Here is a 17,242-nt window from a genome sequence, read left to right on the forward strand (position 1 = left end):
GAGAAATCTCTGCGCAGTACTGTCAAGGAGCTCTCGATCTCCTTCTCCAAGCCAGTAGCAGACTGGACTCTTCCAGCGAATTTACTAAGCCCCTTCTTCATGATGCCTGGCACATTCTCGAGATGATTAAGCTGGAAGGCGATGGCTTTGGCTTCAGCCTTCTTCTTGCTTCTTGAGGACTTACTTCGAATCTCCACCATCTTTTCCTCCCTTGGGAGGCGCTCTTCGCGGAGGCGGTCGGGCAACACATAACTGGTGAGATTTCCGAGCTAAATTCTCCAAATTGACGCGAGGATCTCGCATGATCCGGAAATTTTACTAAGAATGTGAGAGGTTTGGCTGATGATGGTGAATTTTCTTGCAGAGTTTGATGCTCTCACGGGCTGTAAGCTCTCGAGCATCAATATTGGAGCTTCCGTCGTGCGTATGGCATATAGTCCTGCTGGCGGGCATGTAATTGTCGCAGTTCTAGAGGTATGATACAGCTCTTGGCATAGATCTTTTGCATGAATTGGATTCTTTTTTTTTTCCTCCCAGGATTGGAGCATTAAGTCGTGGGTTCTAAATACCTAGCACACGCATTTTCTTTATTCTCCAGCCAAGAAAACACACAGGATCTCAGAAGGGATGGAGATACACATTGCTCTGACACCACTTCGACCGTGGCTGTTCTCTGGAACGTATCGGCGTTCAAGTGTAAATGGTAAGTCTTTTTCTTGTATCATTTTATGCGTCACGTTTAGTTGTGGGGACTATAGAAGGTGCCAAACCAGCTATCATTATTAAGACTGATCTGGAAAACCCAGTCACTGGTCTTGCTTGCCATCCAAGAAGTCCCCTTCTGGTACCTACATATTTGCTTTAGATTTGTTGACATTTTTGCTAATTCGGATCTGTTTGAACAGTTCGTTTCGCATGCTGAAGGTATTCGGGCATATCACATACAGTCTTTCACCGTGCAGTATATGTTGCAAAGTATGTTCCTTCTATGTCAACTATTTGTAGCCGAACCATTTTTGCAGTTGATACGTCAAGAAAACTAGTTGGAGCAGGAGCGTTTGCGTTTCATCCGACATTAGAAAGGGGTTTTTCTTGGCGACAGTAGCGGCACACTAATAGCATGAGACGTCTTAAGCCCCAACACAACCCAGTATGATTGGAATGCAGGTACAAGTCTACCTGTTTGCTTGTGGATGCTAATGTTCATTAAACTTGGCAGTACTCAAGAGTCAATATCAGCTCTTCCCTGGCATTCTATGTTGCGGTTACTCGTGACTCTTTCAAACGATGGCATGGTGCAGGTGTGGAGGACGAGGGTCATTCTGAGTTCGAATAAGCCTCCCATGCGTGCGAACTTCTTCGAGTCTGCAGGTAACTTCATACTGGCTATTCACTAGATAGTTTCATTAAGTCGTCCTTGTTTTCTTTTCTTGAGAGAAGCTACGGAGCAGCTATTCTCTGTGCTACGAAGTGCTACGGGCTCCCCAGGTTGGATTTAGCATTTGTTGAAATGATTTGGAGCTAAGATATAAGATCTGTTTTGAAGGAAAAACTTGTACTTTTGGGCTCGGCTGGCATTCTTTCTGACTATGAGCTGCAGATGCAACGGAAGGGTAAGCATCATACAATTGATCAGATACAGTAACCACGTCTTTAACAGCATGACAATGTCCGACTTTGTGCGAAAGGCATTTTTGTATGGAGTAAGCACACATGCCATAATATTGACACTTATGCTATTTGGTTTGAAACATGGGAACCAAGAGACACTACTTCATTTAGACTACCGCATGAGTCATCACTTGCACGATCTCCCTGTCTGCCAGGTACTAAACATTAAACAGTAAGTATTTGAATTTCTTGTTTTGTTCAGCCATTTGCAACAAGACCTTGGGTTCTTTGGATACCCTACCTGGGCCAATGGAAGTCAGAAATGCCGCTGAGGATGAGCTTGAGAGCTCCCATTAAGCTCCCATTTTACATGTTACTAGTTGACGATTCTGTGGAGTTCCATAGACCCTAATCCTTCGTAAATATGCTCGTATATATATTTTAAATATGCATGCCTATACGAGTGAAATTAACAAAACAATGAAGCCAAGTGTAAATGCCCATAATGACATATTTTCCTGCCACCAGCTGCTATTACTGTTAAAGTGCTTATAAACCAGCAAGGTAGAGTAATTATTGCTGGGACACTCTTTGTCGAATAGCTTTCCACACAAGCCTGAATTTTCCAAATAACTTGACTTATCAAATGTGCTCATTTGCCTGGGTCCAAATGGAATCATACCTTCAAGCCTGTTAAATGAAAGATTCAGAGATGACAATGAATGAAGGTCTTGAAACGTGTTGGGGATGGGTTCAATAATGTTGTTAAAGGAGAAGTCCAGCTGCTTTAGCTGTACTATCTTGACCAGAGTTTGGGGAATGTTTCCAGAAAAGTGATTATTGGAGTGATTGAGGATGCGGAGTCTAATCAACTCACCCAAATACGAAGGAATCACTCCTGTCAATTGGTTGGATGACAGATCAAGGATGGTATTTGATGGATCAAAATATGGAAATTGTTGTTCTCTTCCTTTGACCATAAGCCATAATGGTGCCCATTCTTGATCACTAAAATTCATATGTTTGAATGCATCTAATTGGCTTATAGAACATGAAAGACATCCTTCAAACTTGTTGCGGGAGAGGTCAAGGACGTGAAGGTGGGTCATGTTCCACAACCAATCAGGTATTGGTCCATGCAAGTTGTTTTCACCCATGCTCAGCACTCTGAGACTTTTGAAATGTGAAAGAAATGAAGGAACTTTCCCAAAAAAATTGTTATCACTGATGATAATGTACTATATTTCTTGTGATAGACTTTTTGGTAGCTCACCTTCAAATTTGTTATGTGAGAGTGAAACATATTCAAGACTTGTCATGTTTTTGAAGACATCTGCAGCAAGCTTTCCACTCAAAGAGTTATCATCAACCTGAAAAAAATATAGATGAGTGCAGTCCTTGAGCCAATTTAGCAGACCCCCAACCAATCTATTACCGCTCACATCCAAGAACCGCAAAGCACATGAAAACCCAGGACTAGTTCTTGGCATTTCCCCAGTGAGCTTCTCTACCAAATTTAGGTGGTGCACATCCCTTGAAATGGGTGGCATATGTCCATTGAATCTGTTCCGTGATAAATACAATTCTTCAATTGAAGTTGTTGTCAAGAAATTTGGTAAGGTGCCATTTAAGCTGTTGTTATGAGCTTTCAGATTTGATAGCTGCCCTAAGTTCATTGATATAGCACCAGTCAACAAATTGTTACCCAAAGACAAGATATCTTAAATTTGATAAATGCCCCAAGGTTGTTGGTATATTACCTATGAACCTGTTATTGCTAAGGTCAAGGATGATTAGTCCTCCCATTTGTCCTAAGTTGACTGGTATGCTACCACCAAACATGTTGTCACTAAGATCTAAACTCTGGAGATTACTTGAATATGATGGAATATCACCTGATAGAAAGTTGTTGGACAAATCCAAAAACCTAAATTGAACAGCAAGTTGTGGTGGTAATGAGCCTGTCAAGGAGCAATGTCTTAGAGCAAGCATCTCCAAACGAGTTGAGTTCCATATTTCTTTTGGGATTGCATTCAAACCACTCAAAGACAAAAGTGTGAGAAGAGGTAGAAGCGTGAGTGACAATGGTATAAAACCTTCAATAATGTTATGAGGCTCAATGTGTATCTCCTCCAGCTTACTGCAGTTACCAAGCTCCTCAGGGATTGACCCAAAAATATTGGCATCGAAAATTCCAAAGTGACGTAGGTTTTTTAGCTGCCCAATTGACCTGGGTATTCCACCACTGTTGAAGTCACTAACTTCGAAAACCTCAAGATATGAGAAATTGCCAATAAATTCCGGAATTTCACATGGCAAATGCATTTTTTTCAGTTTCTTCTTTTGCTAAAGGGCAATCAGCTTATTCCAAGAGAGGTCAAGCACCTCCAGATTTTTCAACCTGGATACTTCCGGACTGATTATTCCTTTCAGACTGAGATCCCTTAAATCGAGCATTATAACGTGACCAGTAACATTACTGCAGGTCACTCCTTCCCAGGACACACAGAGATTGTGAGAATTTTCCATTGTCCAGCCGGATAGAGCAGTGTGATTTGATAAACCTCCTTTAAACGCAAGCAAAGCCTGGAGCTCATACATTTCCCATGCCTGTATACAAGCTGAAATGCAGAGCATGACATAAGCACCAAGAACAAGAGCCCCTCCCATGCCTGCAATGAACTAAATTTCTTCTCTTCTCGTTGCCACGAAGTTCAGCTCGAAATGCTTTCCTTTTTATGTGGAGCAAGCTTGCCGCCGGAAAGCGCTCGTGCAGTCTTCGTCCATGCGGCAGTCTTCGTGGTCCAAAAATCCTGGGTCTCTTCTTGCGGCTTTGCTGTTCGTTTAGATTTTCTCGCAGGAGACTTCTGCAGTCTGCTGGCTCTCAGCAGTCAAAGCCACTCCATTCATCCCTTTCCTTTTCTACTGCTAGCCTGGCAAATTGGAAGAGCACAGATTTGTGGGCTGACCACGGATTTTCGGCCTGACTGTGCAATCCAGTCCCGCTGGCTCTAAATCCAACATGGGGCAATGGCGGCTGCGGTCGGGCAACAGTGGTGAGATTTCCGAGCTAAATTCTCCGCGTGATCCGGAAATTTTACTAAGAATGTGAGCTGATGTTGGTGAATTTTCTTGCAGAGTTTGATGCTCTTACGGGCTGTAAGCTCTCTAGCATCAGATCTGAAAAAGCCATGGCCTTGCTTGCCATCCAAGAAGTCCTCTTCTGGTACCTACGTCTTTGCCTTATTTGGGCATATCACATATAGTCTTTCTCCGTGCAGTATATCTTGCAAAGTATGTTCCTTCTATGTCTTTCATTACGTAACCGAACCATTTTTGCAGTTGATATGTCAATAAAACTAGTTGAAGCAGGAGCGTTTGCATGACATTAGGATTTGGCGGCACACTAATAGCATGGGGCGTCTAAGTCCCAACACAACCAGTATGATTGGGATGTAAGTACAAGTCTAGCTGTTTGCTTCTGGATGCTAATGTTCATTAAACTTGGCAGTACTCACGTCTCAATATCAGCTCTTCCTGGCATTCTATGTTGTGGTTACTTGTGACTCTTTCAAAGGATTGCATGGTGCAGGTGTGGAGGACAAGGGTCTCCAATGCGTGCGAACTTCTTCGAGTCTGCAGGTAACATTATACTAGTTATTCACTATAGGGGTAGTTTCATTACGTCCTTGTTTCTTTTTCTTCTAGGCGTTGAAAGTTTGTATGTTGCTATGGTTCTGGCTCCATGTAGCGGTGACACTATATATCCTGTCCCGAAGTTCACTGACTTTCTCTTACATCTAATGCACAAGTATTGTTTACGGTACGTTGTATAATAGATTCCTTACGTCAAGCTAAACCTTGTCCTTATAGAGCAACAGTGGGAAAGAGAAGCGAGAAGAAGAGCATCAGTTGTGTCAAGAGAAGCTAGGAAGTTGTATACAGGCATGGGAAATGTATGAGCTCCAGGCTTTGCTTGCGTTTAAAGGAGGTTTATCGAATCACACCGCTCTATCTGGCTGGACAATGGAAAATTCTCACAATCTCTGTGTGTCTTGGGAAGGAGTGACCTCCAGTAATGTTACTGGTCACGTTATAATGCTCGATTTTTCTGGTCTCAATCTGGAAGTCTGGAAGTATCCAGGTTGAAAAATCTGACCTCTCTTGGAATGAGCGGACTGGTCCTCTACCAAAAGAGTATCCAAACAGAGAAAAGGTTTTTCCTCTGCGAACTGTGGTATAGTTGAAAGGATCGCATCCAGCCTTGACTGCTTGGAGTGAATGAAGAGATGCTTGGAACAAGAGGAAGAGCGAGCAGCAAGAGGCAACGAGTCTGCTGTTTCAAGAGCATGGGAGTGTTTGATGCTCTGGCCGATGATCTGGTGCTCGACATACTGTCTCGCCTCGACCCAGCAGCTATAATCCTTAAAGCCGGGCGCGTCTGCAAGCGATGGCATCGCCTTGCACACTCGCAGGAGCTTGTGGCTCGCAAAACTGCCAAAGATCCAGATCCAGAGCCAGAGCCATGGGTTGTGCTACAAGTTGGCCAGCGCTTGCTCTGGTATACTTCACTGGACGCTATCCTCAAAGACCATGGCAGGGAGCTTGATCATGGCTCCTTCTCCGTCGGTCCAGCGGGACACAGGTTTGCTTTCGTGGCGTGCTCGCTGGGGCTCGTGTGTGGGAGGCTGGAGGATCTGGACGAGGCTGGCGGCGAGGCCATGACTTTAGCTGTTGGAAATCCACTCACGAATGCGTGGAGAGTTCTTCCCCGGATCGATGTCAAGGAGGAGCCGTGCAGATACCTGATGATAGTCAAGAGGTCGGGGCATTACCATGTGGCTGTAGTATTTGAGGAGTTCGTCATGGATTATCATTCCAAGTCGAAGGATTGGAAAGCTCGTCCTTCTCGCACAAAGGAGAGGGAGCTATTCTTTACGGGATGGAGGCTTACACCCAAGTTTGTATCGGAAGAGCTCCAACACAGGTTTGTATTGTGCGTGAAAAGATGTTCGATGAAAGTATTGAGTATCACCTTGAGGAGCGACCAACTTATTCAATCGTACTGGGGTGTGTTTGCCCAGGCAAGTGTTTTGATGGAGGGAGTAAGCGACATAGCCATTGCGTTCGTTCCTACGCTTGCAGTGCCATGACTAAAAAGACGAAGATTTTAAGAAAAAAAAAACACAGAAATCGATCTCTAGGAATGAATCATGAAAAAGGACTTACGTTCATTTTGTGAGGAACGAATGACATTTCACTTTGTGAGCCTGAGAAATAAAAGAAAAGGAAAAAGAAAAACACATTAGAGAAAGAAACTACTTAAAATGCAAACCTTTGAACAAACACGAAGAAACCTTCGTGGCCAGACCATCAAATTTTGCAAAACTCCTATACAGATCAAGAAAAACACAGAGCTAGATCAGTGGTCGAGCAAGGAAAAAACGAGGAACAACCTGAGTTACTCGATCGATCTGGTGGAAACACGCTCGAGCAGCGTAAAAACCGAATTTTTTTCTCGGAGGGCGCTCAATCGACTGGGTGCTTGTCGTCGGCCTGCTTGGAAGTGTACTGCACGGCGAAGAGGAGGATCGAGAGGAGCGCGCTGACGACGAAGATGGCATCAAACCAGCGATGGTAGAAGTTGAACTGGATGTCGCCACCAAGCGCGTCGGTGATGATCGATCTGTACTCGCTGGCCAGGCTCTTCCGGATGAGAAGAATCGACGAGACGAAGTACATCCCCATGATCTCGGACAGGAACAAGACGAGGACGTTGCTGGAGGAGTTCCTGGCGCCGCCGCTGCTGGCGATCGAGAAGAACTTCATCAAGCTCTGGAGGAATCCACGCAGCGACATGGCGATCATCATCCCCACGAACGCGAGGGAGACGTACTGCGACCAGAGAGCTACGTTGAAGTTGATGTGGAAGATCCGGAGAAAGATGGCGATGGCGTTTGTGGCCGGATCCACGCTGCCCGTGTCGCGGAGGACGATGCTTTGGAGCGAGCGTAGCATCTTGTAGACGCAGTAGAGCGAGAGAGCGTATCCCCAAATGTTCTTGACGTGGCCCCTCCAAGTTCTCGAGTAGATCGCGGCTTGCTTGGCCTTCCTCAGCTCGAAAATGTCGAGAAAGAGCTGCCTGGAGAGCTCCTCCAATCCATTGATCTCCACCTCCAAGTTGTGGATCTGCTCGTCCTCGCTCACGGATCTCACCACCGTCCTCACAAGCCGGCTGAAAAAGCTCGTCGATTTGGCCTCGCCCTTGAGCAGCGATCTCCTCATCTCCGATTGAGCCAGGAGAATCCTCTTCTTCTTCTTGGCGATCCCCATCTCCAGCGCTTGCATGAGCTGTCGCTCTAGAGACGCGATATCGCTGTCCTGGATGTCGCGGATGAAGAGCGAGAGATAGCTGTAGGGGAGATCCACAGCTCCAAATCCGGCTAGAACAGCCATGACCGAGACCCCGATCACTCCCACCCGGCTCACCATCTGTGCAACCGTGAAGAATCCCTTGTCCGGCGATGGCATTGGGAAGTGGACGCCCATCCGCCAGAACGCGTAGAGGAATCCAAGCAAGAAGCACAATGCGGCTATGGCAGCCCTCTCCCGCCTGGATCCCTTGTTGCGAAAGACGAGATAGCAGTGGTAGTAGGGCAGCACGAATACCAGGAGCGCGACAATGCAGTAGAGATCCAGCTTCCAGTTGAGCCATCGCGCCTGGGGCGAGAGCAGCGGGACGATCTCGAAGAGGACGAGCTGCAAGAGATTGCAAGAGAGCGCGAACACGGCACCAAACAGGATCTGGACGAGCGCGCGGCGCTCCTCATATTCCCGGTAGAGCTTGCGATTGAGAAACCAGATCCCGGACCATCCCAGCAGGGCCAGCGATGCCGCCATCGCCAGGCCCTCCCACGCATTCATCGCGAAACCTAGAAATATTTCTTTTAGGGTTCTTTAGAAAAAGAAATTTAGGGTTCTTAGATTTTGGCGATGGTGGGAGTGGCCGCCGTGAAAGACGTGGGATTCCTCCTCGATCGTCTCCTGGATCCCAAGCAGCCGATCTCCGAGCGCTTCCGGGTGCTGTTCGCCATCAGGAATCACCACGGCGATGCATCTCGATCAGCGCTCATCGCCGCAATGCGCGATCCCTCCAATCTCCTGGCTCACGAGGCCGCATTCGCTCTAGGTCAGATGCAAGATCCAGTCTCCATCGCCGCACTACGCGAAATCCTCTGCGATGTCGACGGCGCGCACCCGATCGTCCGCCATGAGGCCGCCGAGGCGATGGGAGCGATCGGCGATCCCAGCTGCGTGGATCTCTTGAGGAGCGTATGGCGGAGCGATCCAGCGCGGGAGGTCCGGGAGACTTGCGAGCTTGCTCTCCACAGAATCGAGATAAGTTCTTCCAATTCCAATCCCACGAACGAAGATCGAGTACCAAAGTTCTTGTCCGTGGATCCAATGCTACCAGCATCAGGCAAGCATTCTTTCTTCCTCCTTTCTCCTGGAATTCACCATGAAAACCTTTGTTCCAGGAGATTCAAGCACTTCCCAGCTCCGCCAGCTTCTTCTCGACGATTCTCTTCCAATGCACGAGAGGTACGCTGCGTTGTTTGCTCTACGCAACCGCGGAGATAGAGAATCCACCGACGCCATCGCCGCGGCGCTAGAAACATCCAAGAGCGCCTTGCTCAAGCACGAGGTAGCGTATGTTCTTGGCCAGCTCCAAGACATGGCCACAGTGGAGATTTTGGAGAGAACTTTGGGTGATCCCGGCGAGCATCCCATGGTGAGACACGAGGCCGCGGAGGCGCTGGGCTCCATAGCCGATCCAAACTGTGTGGAGCTCCTCACGAAGTTCTTGGATGATCCGGAGCCTATAGTTCATCAAAGCTGCGAGGTTGCTCTAAGCATGCTTGAGTTTGAGCAGCAGGGGAAACCATTCGAGTACCTTTTCCAGGAAATCAAAGTTGGCTCGGAGTAGCTTTCGTTCTAAAACTTGGCTCGATCGAATTTGGTTTTTCTTTTCAGTGTGAATCATCTTTTTGACAGGAGAGAACTTTCACCTCGTCTCCAACAATCTCTATCACCTGAAACGATGGCTTTTGTCAGCAAGAAAAGATTGCGAGGAACTGATATCTTCGTTTCTTACTTGAGGTGTTGCGTTTAGAACACCCCGAGACATTCCCACGTCAATTCGCCACACCTTGCCATCACACTCACTGTAAAAAAAGAAGGAAAAAACTGATTTTTAGATCTAAAATGCGAGGCAAGGCAAGTATTTTACCTGTTGGCTCCTTCAACCTGTGGAGTGTGTCCAATAACCAGCCCTTTTGCCTTGGCAGCATCCAAAGTTTGTTGAAGCACTGCACAAGCCTGAACACGAACAGAGAAAAAAATGAGGGATAATGGTGAACGAATTCCATGCTCACCTTGGGTTGTGGTATCTCTTTGGTTTTCCTGGAATACAATCTGCTCCATACAATGGAGTCGAAACCTTTGGTTGCTATGAATGGTTGCTTCCCATTGTAAGCTCCACCCTTCATCCAGTTACTCACTTCGCTGTTCATTTTCTCCAGGCCGTAAGCAACTGCATAACACTGCCAGTCATTACTTGAAGATCGACTTTATACGAGCATACCGTGGTGAGGTAGAAGGCCACCATGAGCAAAGAGCCAGTCGTTGATTTTCAGAACCACGCCATGCCTCGACAACTCCAGTGCTAACGGACCCCCCGGACTGAAAAGCAAAACTCTCGCATCCATCTTCTTCCTCACCTGCTTTGCAATTCTCCAAAAGTAAGATTCGACGACCTTGAGCATAGCTTTACCTTGAAAACGTTCCAAAATGGTAACCAGGTTGAGGACTCGAATCTGCTCTTCTTCCACTCTGGCCATTCTAGTCTCCACTGCACAAATGCCGTATGCCAGTGGCCGTCGTGTCGCTCGTTACAGTAGTCCACAAAATGCTGCGAGTCCTCGAATCCACAATCAGGTGTGTCGTTGAATTCATGGCTCACGTTCATTGTCTCGTGATTTCCATGTACCTGCATATCAAAACTACAAAGTTCCGTAATGCAAAGATACAAAATAAAAAGAGCGAAAGAGCTAGCTATCGTAGTATTGCAAAAACAAAACCTGAAAGACAGCCCCACCCTTGGAACGAGCTTGCTCGGTTAGATGCCACAGGAGTGACAGTATGGCGATTTCATCAGGACCACGGTCGAGGACATCTCCAACTTGGACAAGAACCTGCGACAATTCTCGTGAATATCAATCAGTAACGAACTCAACTGCACAAACAAACCGGACAATTCAGAGAGAAGATAGCGTGACTTAACAGTGGTGCCTCCAGTCCAATTATCTTGTTCATCGTCGGATAAAACTCCAGCCACTCTCAATGCTCTCTTGGTCTGACGTAAATCTCCGTGCAAATCTCCAACTGCACAGAACGAAAGGGAAGAAAAGAAGTTATCTGGGACAAAACATAGATTTTTTCGGCTTACCAGCGACAATGCGTCTCTCGGGTGCCGAAATCATAGTCGGAGGTTCCTTGCCATCCGTGTGAATTCCTTGGCGAGCACTAGCAGCGATGAATCTGGTGTTTTTGCTGAGGCCGATTGCTGCTAGCAGCCCCCAGCTTGATTTAAAGTGGAGCGTCGAAGAAGCTCTGGCATGGTAGCTACAAACACCAAAATCGAGCGCCACGAACCTTGGAGCACAGAGGCTGGCCTGCATTGCCATGACGGAGAGAGAGAATGATACCCTAATGCTTGCCTTTAAGAAAAGTGAGAAATCACTGAAAGAAACAATGTGAAACTCGGTGACAGTAAACGATAGAATTAGCATAGGAACGAAATTTCTAAGTTCTTACTCAAGTTCCACTCCGCGGTTTGATGCTGCTGGTCCAGAGAAGATCACTGTCCGAGGAAACAGTGACTTTATCCGACGCGAACATGTTGGAAGTGCTAACCAGGCCTCCAAATTCCATGGAAGTTTGATCTGGAAAACAAGGTTAGAGAGAGTGAGAAGAATGGTGGAAGTATTTTACTCAAGTTCCATTTGAGTCCCGTGGTTGTGGCTGTGCAGGGTCTGCCGAGAGGAATGATCCCGCAATTCGGACCTTCGTGCTCGGGCGAGACGTGGATGGTGTGAAGAACGTCTCTGGGAAGCAGAAAGACCAAACTCTCATCGTTGAAAAGTATGATCCGGAAGCTCCTGAAAGAAAAGAGTACGTTGATGTTTCCCATCTCGTGATCAAATCTTCCACCCAACGCTCCCACCACCAAAATCTTCATCTGTTACGAAGAACACACACGCGGCAGTAAAGAAGAAGCTAAACAAAGAAAACAACGAAGAAAAACGGCTAGAACAGTTCTTACATTGATACTTGCTGGATTTGTGGTGGTCTCGGCGACGAAAGAGATGCACTTGTGAAGATCTACCGTGTCTTGATCGTGAGATTTGTCTAGAACAGCAGTACCCTGAGAAGAAAAATATGAAACAAACTTTCCAGAGATAAACGAGCGAAACCACATACTCTTGATTCGTAGAACTGCCTCACTTCCGGGAGAATGGAGTCCAAATCCCCAATGATCGCATCCGGTATGAACCTACACAAGGGAGAATCTCATCTCATCCATCTCTCGAATCGATTCATCTCACCTTTCTCTCACGATCGATTCCTCCTGTCCCAGCAGCAACGGAAGCTCGTTGTAGAGCCGATTAGCTCCTCCATCGGCGCACATTCGCAACCTAGCTGCAAGGAAAAAGGGAAAACAATGCGACGCGCCATCCGCGAAAGATTTGGATCAAACCTCTCTGCCACAGCAATGCCGCCAGCGATGGCAGGCGATAGTTGAGGATCACAAGCACGTAGGAGCAGTCGGAACTATGGGCGCCGCATCCACTGAGAAGCTCTCCCATGCAATGCTCCATTTTAAAATAGACGAAGACCTAGACAGGTCATACCGTACATCGGGAAGAACCTTAAAACAGAGGATCGTGTCGTACAGTGGTACGGAACTAGCCCACTCTCGCGGGCTTGGACTTTCTCCCGAAGTCTCTTGCGAATCGCATCCGATTGCTCGGCTCTTCCCATCCTCTTCGCAGCGATGTCATACTCCTGGAGCCTCCCCACGGCGGCCAGCGTTCGTTTCTCCAGCTCCATCTCCAACTGGCGAATCTCTCCGCGGGAAATCGCAGCCTCACGGGCAATGGCCAGTCGAGATACCTAGAGAATGGAGTCACGAGAAGAGCTTTCCGGGTTGCGATGGTACCTGGTCGACGATATCGATCGACGCCGGCACCTACGATGAACCAGAAGAGAAATCCATGGTCGAGGAGGAGAAATTTCGAGAAAAATCTTAGCAATACCTGATTGCCGGTTGGAGCAGCAGATATAGAGATCTTTCTCGATGAGCGCCATGGAAGATCGGTTGAAAATCGTGCCGATACCTGATCGCTGGCTGGAGCAGCAGCCACTGTCGACGCTGGAGCACCAGGATTTCGAGCCGTCGGAGGAGAACTCTACAGATTTGGGAGAGATCGGCCATGGCATTCTCGAAATATGACAAAGATACCTCGTGAATCGGAGTGCCTGGATGCAGAGGCAATGAGGAAGACGACGGATTGCCGGATCGCACCCTCTTCTTGCGAAGCTGGGATTTCGATACCTGGTTGCCGGTTGGAGCAGCAAATGCCGCGACGCTAGGAGGAACCTATAGAGATCATTCTCGATGAGCGTCAGGGAAGATCGCTTGAAAATCGTGCCGGTACCTGATCGCTGGCTGGAGGAGCAGCCACTGTCGACGCTGGAGCACCGGGATTTCGAGCCGTCGGAGGAGAACTCCAGAGATTTGGGAGAGATCGGCCATGGCATTCTCAAATCCAGCTGAGATACCTCGCCAATGGGAGTGCCAGGAAGTGGCGCCAGTGAGTAAGACGACGCATCGCCGGATCGCACCTTCTTCTTGCGGCTCTGCGATTTCGATCCGCCCGCCATAGCTAGCTCTCTCTCACAAAAGTATAAGGGCGGCAATCTATTCAAACGAGCTTTCTTAGGGTTTATATTTCATGGCCCTCGTCGATATGATGACTAGCTCCGGCGATGGCGAGGTCTATCTCCGGCTCAAGGCCTTGGAGGACGAAATCAGGTACCACGACATCCGATTAGAGTGCACCGAGACGGAGATGAGATTCACGCGCCGCCAGATCCTTTTCGCGATGGAAGAGGCAGCGAGGCTTCGATCCATGCCGCTATGCATAGGCCACTTGGTGGAGGTGATCGACGGGGACCACGCGATTGTCTTGTGGGAGCATACGCCGCGGTATGTTAGGATCCAGAGCACTGTGAACAGAGAGCTTCTCAAGCCGGGGAGCTCGGTTGGTCTAAACAGGCACTCGTTGGCTCTCGTGGATGTTCTTCCATTGGAGGTGGACTCTTCGGTGTCGATTCTCACGGATTCTCTCAGACCTGAGGTCACGTATGCGGTACGAAGTTCCTTCTTTTGTTTCCTTCTCTTTTGTAGACAAACTTTACACCACCTTTGATCTAGTTTTCTTCCATTCAAGCTTATCATTTTTCTTTTCTAGAAACTTTACCAGATTTGGTAAAACTTTTCTTTGGTTTTGCAGGAAATTGGGGGCTTAGAGTTACAGAAGCAAGAGATTCGAGAAGCTGTGGAGCTTCCGCTGACGCACCCCGAGCTCTACAGGCAGCTCGGAGTTGATCCACCCAAAGGAGTTTTGTTGTATGGTGCTCCGGGAACTGGAAAAACCATGCTCGTCAAGGCTGTGGCACATCACACCTCCGCTGCTTTCATCCGGGTTGTGGCATCAGAGTTCGTGCAAAAGTACCTTGGAGAGGTAAGTTCTTTCTGCTCATTTTTCGTAAGCTCTCAACAGGAGAACTTTCGTGTCGAAACGTTGTGCAGGGTCCACGGATGATGCGCGATGTTTTCAAGCTTGCCAAAGAAAATGCGCCAGCGATCATCTTTATAGATGAAGTAGATGCCATCGCCACTGCTCGCTTTGATTCTCAAACTGGCGCAGACAGGGAAGTGCAGAGAATTTTAATGGAGCTTCTTACCCAGGTTTTTCTTTCCTTTCCATTTTCTAAAAACCTTTGCTCAAAGCGTTCTCCTGCAGTTGGATGGATTCGATCAATGTCTCAACGTGAAGGTTATCATGGCTACAAACCGTGCTGATACTTTGGACCCCGCTCTACTGAGGCCTGGAAGACTCGACAGGAAGATCGAGTTCCCCTATCCAGATCGGCGAGAGAAGCGACTCATTTTCCAGGTTTGCACGTCCAAGATGAACCTCAGCGATGAAGTTGATTTCGAGGACTTCATTTCGAGGCCAGACAAGATCACGGCTGCCGAAGTAAGCGCTCATTAGGACTTTTGACAAGAAAAAACCCACGAACTTGTGCTTTCCAGATATCAGCAGTTTGTCAGGAAGCTGGGATGCAAGTAGTGCGTAGGAACCGATACATAGTTCTTGCCAAGGACTTCGAGAAAGGGTATAAAGCCAACGTGAAGAAATCCAGCAAGGAGATGACCTTTTACCAGTAACTGAGGTTGATCAAATTATTTGAAACCACTTTATCTTTACAGAGAAAGCAGCTCTCTTGGGCTTCGAGTTCCTTAACTTGCCTTCGCAGGTCTCCAGAGTTACAGGCGAAGAGGCCTTTACTCACACAGATCTTATGAGACCACGTCCCTCCACACTGAATCTCTCGGCTTGCAAGTTCTCAGCTTTCCCCAGTGCTAACTTGCTTCACAGGCGAGTCGTAATTCCTCGTAACGCGTGCTTTCTGGAACAGTGCAGAAAGGGAAAGCTTTAATCAAACTTTCAAAGCATACCCATTTATCCACGATGGTTTTTGTTGCTGCACGAAGTGACAAAAGATTCAACATGACATGCTAAATGATGTCAAAGTTAATCCTTTAAAACGGAGCGCGAAGAAGCTCTGGCATGGTAGCTAACACCAAAATCGAGCGCCACGAAGGCTTGCCTTGACGGAGCGAGAATGATCCCCTAATGCTTGCTTTGAAATCACTGTGAGAACAAAAGAAAGTGATAGTGAAAGTGAAAGTAAGCGAGGAAACAGTGATTTTATCGAGAGGAATGGTGGAAGTACTTTACGAATTTGAGTCTTGCCGAGAGGATTTGGCCCTTCAAGTTCGGGCGAGACGTGGATGGTGTGAAGAACGTCTCTAGGAAGAAAATAGACCATGATCCGGAAGCTCCTGAAGGAAAAGAGTACGTTGATGTTTCCCATCTCGTGGTCAAATCTTCCACCCAACGCTCCCACCACCAAGATCTTCATCTGTTACGAAGAACACACACGCGATAGTAAAGAAGAAGCCAAACAACGAAGAAAAACGGCTAAACAGTTCTTACATTGGATTTCTCGGCGACGAAAGAGATCCACTTGTGAAGATCTATCGTGTCTTGGTCGTGAGATTTGTCTAGAACAGCAGTGCCCTGAGGAGAAACAAACTTTCCAGAAATCAAACGAACGAAACCAGACTCCTGATTCGTAGAACTGCCTCACTTCCGGGAGAATGGAGTCCAAATCCCCAATGATCGCATCCGGTATGAACCTACACAAGGGAAAATCTCATTCGATTCATTTTACCTCTAACAATTTCTTACCTCTCGCACGATCGATTCCTCCTGTTCCAGAAGCAACGCCAGCTCGTTGTAGAGCCGATTAGCTCCTCCATCGGCGCACATTCGCAACCTAGCTGCAAGGAACAAGGGAAAACAATGCGACGCGCCATCCGCGAAAGATTTGGATCAAACCTCTGTGCCACAGCAATGCCGCCAGCGATGGCAGGCGATAGTTGAGGATCACAAGCACGTAGGAGCAGTCGGAGCTATGGGCGCCGCATCCACTGAGAAGCTCTCCCATGCAATGCTCCATTTCAAAATAGCCGAAGACCTCGTACATTGGGAAGATGATGCCGTACAATGGTACGGACTACCCGCGGGCTTTCTCTTGCGAATCGCATTCGATTGCTCGGCTCTTCCCATCCTCTTCGCAGCGATGTCATACTCCTGGAGCCTCCACGGCGGCCAGCGTTCGTTTCTCCAGCTCCATCTCCAACTGTCCACGGGAAATCGACGGATCGGGGGCTTTACAAGAATGTTAATCTTACTTCCTTGTAATGCTTTAATCAATATTGTTGTGAAATATATTAATCATTAGTTGTCATTTTTTTTTCGTTTTTGTTGTTCTTGTGTCTCTGCAACAGGAAGTAATGAGCAAATGCTCACACTTCTATGATGGTTGTCTCAATGCAACTGAAAACAAAACTTTCATGTAATGACACTCACCATAAGCATACCATAAAGTTAATATTTGTTGTTGGTGACCCAACTAATATTTATCAAAATTTTATGTAAATAATAAACATATTAATATTGATTTTTAAACATTAATAATGTGTAAAAAATAGTCAGCATAACATAAGCTCACACAAATAGCATAAAATTAATGTCATTCATAAACACATAAAAACATACATAAAAGAAATGCAAAAATATAAATTAATAGATTCATTTGTCAAATCCATTCAACACACTAAGTTTTAAGAAATATTATATGACTCAACAAA

The 17,242-nt window shown here is 47.0% G+C and overlaps 5 protein-coding genes and 1 pseudogene across 6 annotated transcripts; 2 read left to right on the forward strand and 4 right to left on the reverse strand.

The window, feature by feature from the left end:
- The first annotated feature begins 5,900 nt into the window (after positions 1 to 5,900).
- Positions 5,901 to 15,190, forward strand: LOC9639322 (26S proteasome regulatory subunit 6B homolog). The gene is made up of 7 exons (XM_002988632.2): positions 5,901 to 6,256; positions 6,343 to 6,433; positions 13,731 to 14,105; positions 14,250 to 14,480; positions 14,549 to 14,707; positions 14,763 to 14,999; positions 15,056 to 15,190. Exons 1-7 carry the CDS (start codon positions 5,901 to 5,903, stop codon positions 15,188 to 15,190), a joined length of 1,584 nt encoding a protein of 527 aa, XP_002988678.2.
- Positions 6,819 to 8,547, reverse strand: LOC9639003 (GPCR-type G protein COLD1; the record flags this gene model as incomplete). Its single annotated transcript, XM_002988702.2, has 3 exons — positions 6,819 to 6,881; positions 6,947 to 7,002; positions 7,068 to 8,547. A coding segment is annotated over one exon (1,407 nt), but the record flags the coding sequence as incomplete, so codon positions are not given.
- LOC9639320 (deoxyhypusine hydroxylase-B) lies at positions 8,598 to 9,612 on the forward strand. The gene is made up of 2 exons (XM_002988631.2): positions 8,598 to 9,091; positions 9,150 to 9,612. Exons 1-2 carry the CDS (start codon positions 8,605 to 8,607, stop codon positions 9,596 to 9,598), a joined length of 936 nt encoding a protein of 311 aa, XP_002988677.1. The 5' UTR covers positions 8,598 to 8,604; the 3' UTR covers positions 9,599 to 9,612.
- LOC9639004 (shewanella-like protein phosphatase 1) lies at positions 9,619 to 11,478 on the reverse strand. Its single transcript, XM_002988703.2, has 9 exons — positions 11,120 to 11,478; positions 10,955 to 11,055; positions 10,752 to 10,865; positions 10,445 to 10,660; positions 10,256 to 10,391; positions 10,047 to 10,204; positions 9,902 to 9,990; positions 9,767 to 9,836; positions 9,619 to 9,704 (listed from the first exon to the last, which is right to left on the reverse strand). Exons 1-9 carry the CDS (start codon positions 11,460 to 11,462, stop codon positions 9,642 to 9,644), a joined length of 1,290 nt encoding a protein of 429 aa, XP_002988749.2. The 5' UTR covers positions 11,463 to 11,478; the 3' UTR covers positions 9,619 to 9,641.
- On the reverse strand, positions 11,368 to 12,557 carry LOC9639321 (thiamine pyrophosphokinase 3). 2 transcript variants are annotated; one of them, XM_024662578.1, is made up of 7 exons: positions 12,431 to 12,557; positions 12,279 to 12,372; positions 12,154 to 12,226; positions 11,996 to 12,097; positions 11,665 to 11,911; positions 11,488 to 11,615; positions 11,368 to 11,412 (listed from the first exon to the last, which is right to left on the reverse strand). In XM_024662578.1, exons 1-6 carry the CDS (start codon positions 12,549 to 12,551, stop codon positions 11,488 to 11,490), a joined length of 765 nt encoding a protein of 254 aa, XP_024518346.1. In that variant the 5' UTR covers positions 12,552 to 12,557; the 3' UTR covers positions 11,368 to 11,412. The 2 variants fall into 2 exon arrangements, with proteins under 2 accessions (XP_024518346.1, XP_002988750.1); XM_002988704.2 differs by having other exon boundaries at positions 11,376 to 11,615.
- A 179-nt stretch (positions 15,191 to 15,369) lies between the features above and the next one.
- Positions 15,370 to 16,550, reverse strand: LOC112341787 (annotated as a pseudogene).
- Positions 16,551 to 17,242: the final 692 nt, after the last annotated feature.

This window comes from Selaginella moellendorffii, unplaced genomic scaffold (assembly GCF_000143415.4).
Source record: "Selaginella moellendorffii unplaced genomic scaffold, v1.0 SELMOscaffold_90, whole genome shotgun sequence".
Lineage (NCBI taxonomy): Eukaryota > Viridiplantae > Streptophyta > Lycopodiopsida > Selaginellales > Selaginellaceae > Selaginella > Selaginella moellendorffii.

Bases quoted from the DNA above. Each gene is read 5' to 3' on its own strand.
- LOC9639322 (XM_002988632.2), top strand. From the start codon at position 5,901: ATGCTTGGAACAAGAGGAAGAGCGAGCAGCAAGAGGCAACGAGTCTGC. The intron at 6,434-13,730 runs GTCGGGGCATTA...GGCGATGGCGAG, and splicing joins TACCTGATGATAGTCAAGAG to GTCTATCTCCGGCTCAAGGC. The intron at 14,708-14,762 runs GTTTTTCTTTCC...GTTCTCCTGCAG, and splicing joins TAATGGAGCTTCTTACCCAG to TTGGATGGATTCGATCAATG.
- LOC9639320 (XM_002988631.2), top strand. From the start codon at position 8,605: ATGGTGGGAGTGGCCGCCGTGAAAGACGTGGGATTCCTCCTCGATCGT. The intron at 9,092-9,149 runs GCAAGCATTCTT...CCTTTGTTCCAG, and splicing joins TCCAATGCTACCAGCATCAG to GAGATTCAAGCACTTCCCAG.
- LOC9639004 (XM_002988703.2), bottom strand. From the start codon at position 11,462: ATGCTAATTCTATCGTTTACTGTCACCGAGTTTCACATTGTTTCTTTC. The intron at 11,056-11,119 runs GTAAGCCGAAAA...CGTTCTGTGCAG, and splicing joins CGAGAGACGCATTGTCGCTG to TTGGAGATTTGCACGGAGAT. The intron at 10,866-10,954 runs GTTAAGTCACGC...GAATTGTCGCAG, and splicing joins ATTGGACTGGAGGCACCACT to GTTCTTGTCCAAGTTGGAGA.
- LOC9639321 (XM_024662578.1), bottom strand. From the start codon at position 12,551: ATGGAGCATTGCATGGGAGAGCTTCTCAGTGGATGCGGCGCCCATAGT. The intron at 12,373-12,430 runs GTTTGATCCAAA...TTTTCCTTGCAG, and splicing joins GGCATTGCTGTGGCAGAGAG to CTAGGTTGCGAATGTGCGCC. The intron at 12,098-12,153 runs GTATGTGGTTTC...TTTTCTTCTCAG, and splicing joins GGCAGTTCTACGAATCAAGA to GGTACTGCTGTTCTAGACAA.